The sequence below is a fragment of the Cajanus cajan genome, chromosome 1 (genome assembly GCF_000230855.2).
Source record: "Cajanus cajan strain Asha chromosome 1, NIPB_CcT2T_4, whole genome shotgun sequence".
NCBI lineage: Eukaryota > Viridiplantae > Streptophyta > Magnoliopsida > Fabales > Fabaceae > Cajanus > Cajanus cajan.
In genome coordinates, this window is record NC_138517.1 from 29,789,108 (window position 1) to 29,791,181 (window position 2,074).

General features: G+C 31.9%; 1 protein-coding gene across 1 annotated transcript; it reads left to right on the forward strand.

The window, feature by feature from the left end:
• The first annotated feature begins 219 nt into the window (after positions 1-219).
• LOC109805489 (putative pectate lyase 16) lies at positions 220-1,599 on the forward strand. Its single transcript, XM_020367574.3, has 4 exons — positions 220-561; positions 671-1,026; positions 1,119-1,254; positions 1,375-1,599. Exons 1-4 carry the CDS (start codon positions 220-222, stop codon positions 1,597-1,599), a joined length of 1,059 nt encoding a protein of 352 aa, XP_020223163.3.
• Positions 1,600-2,074: the final 475 nt, after the last annotated feature.

A 2,074-nucleotide genomic window follows, 5' to 3' on the forward strand; every position in this document is an offset into this window, starting at 1 on the left:
CTTACCTATATAATCACTTCCTTATACATAACTTCTACAAAATATTAACATTCTCTTTCTCATCTCTTTATTTTCTCTTCAATTTGCATTCACCAAGAATAACTATCTTTCACAATGGTCTCTCTCATCCCTTGGCACTTTCTTTTGACTATTATGTTCATTGCCTTTTTCAATCCAAACCTTAGTTTTGCAAAAATATCCAAGATAAATGGCTTGAAAATGAATGCTATTGATCGATGCTGGAGATATAATTCAGAATGGAGAAGGCATCGATCTGAATTAGCCACATGTTCTGTGGGCTATGCTGGCAAGATGTTAAACAACATGGGTAAAGACCTTATTCGTTATAAAGTTACTGACCTTAGTGATGATCCTATAAACCCCAAACCTGGCACCTTGAGGTATGGAGCTTCCATGATTCAAGGTAAAGTGTGGATTACATTCCAAAGAGACATGCATATCAAACTCGAGAAACCTCTTCTTATTAGTAGTTTCACCACTATTGATGGTCGAGGCATTAAAGTCGAGATTGCTGGTAATGCATGCTTAATGATCTTTAAGGTAATTTTAAATTCCTACTAATTAAACTTGTAAGCACAATAATTAAACATATCATTCTATTTTCATAAGTTAACTACCATTTCTTACATATCTACTTATTTATTTCTAGGCAACCAATGTAATCATTCATGGAATTCGGGTTCATCATTGCAAACCTCAAGCCCCTGGGATTGTGATGGGGCCTGAAGGAAAGTTGATTCCTTTGGGCCATGTGGATGGGGATGCAATTAGATTGGTTACTGCTTCAAAGATTTGGATTGATCATAATACACTTTATGATTGTCAAGATGGTCTACTTGATGTAACACGAGGTTCCACTAATGTGACTATTTCCAATAATTGGTTCAAAAACCAAGACAAGGTTATGCTTCTTGGGCATGATGATGGATATGTGAGAGACCAAAACATGATGGTTACCGTTGTGTACAACCATTTTGGACCTAATTGTAATCAACGCATGCCAAGGTAACTAATTGCTTAATTAGGAAGTTAAAACACTAATGTAATTGTATTAAACAATAGTAGTTTGTGTTAATAATAAAAAATCAACATTCTAGGATTCGCTATGGATATGCACATGTAGCTAACAATCTTTACCAAGGATGGGTGCAATATGCCATTGGTGGAAGCATGGAACCTAGCCTCAAAAGTGAATCTAACCTCTTTATAGCACCAATAGTAGGGAGTAAGGAGGTAATGAATTGTAGAAGTTCCATTTCAACTACTTAATATACAATTGATAAAAATTCACTTAGGTATTTATGTATATATAAAATGGTTTTACTAATGTTCTACTATATTTAATGTGAGTAGGTGACATGGAGAAAGGCTAACAATAAAAATGGGGATAGATGGGAATTTTATTCAGTGGGTGATGCTTTTGAAAATGGAGCTTCCTTCACAATAACAAAAGGAGGACATGTGCCAAAGCCAAACTATACCAAGGAACAAAGTTTTGAAGTTGTTGATGTTAAATTTGTGAGATCATTAACACGTTCATCAGGTGTGCTACGGTGTACTAAAACCTCTATATGTTAATTAACTAACAAGATATAAAAGAGATCTTGTATCATGTTGATGTTACCTAGGATTTAAACCTAGTGATTGACGAGGACTTAATTTTCTCCTAATGTATTAAAACTATTGTATCTTAAATTTGAATTCTAAAATACTAAATTGAGAAATTCATTGTGTTAGTATAATTAAGATATATGATTTGTTTTATGATATAAGGATAACTTTTAAATTATTTTACTTTATTTTTTGATAGGATTTTAAGCTCAAAAAATATTTCTATAGAACTTACATTTAATTCACTCTAAGAACACAATTGAAAATTTGGTCATATAATGTGTAAGATGATCATGCTTTGTTTCACTTGACAAATCTTCTTGAAAATTTATTTTATTAAGTTTCAAAATCGAACTTATAAATAATTTTTAATAAAGTATTATTAAATAAATATTTTATTATAATCCTTATCCAAATGCACAAAATTAGGCGATAACCATTC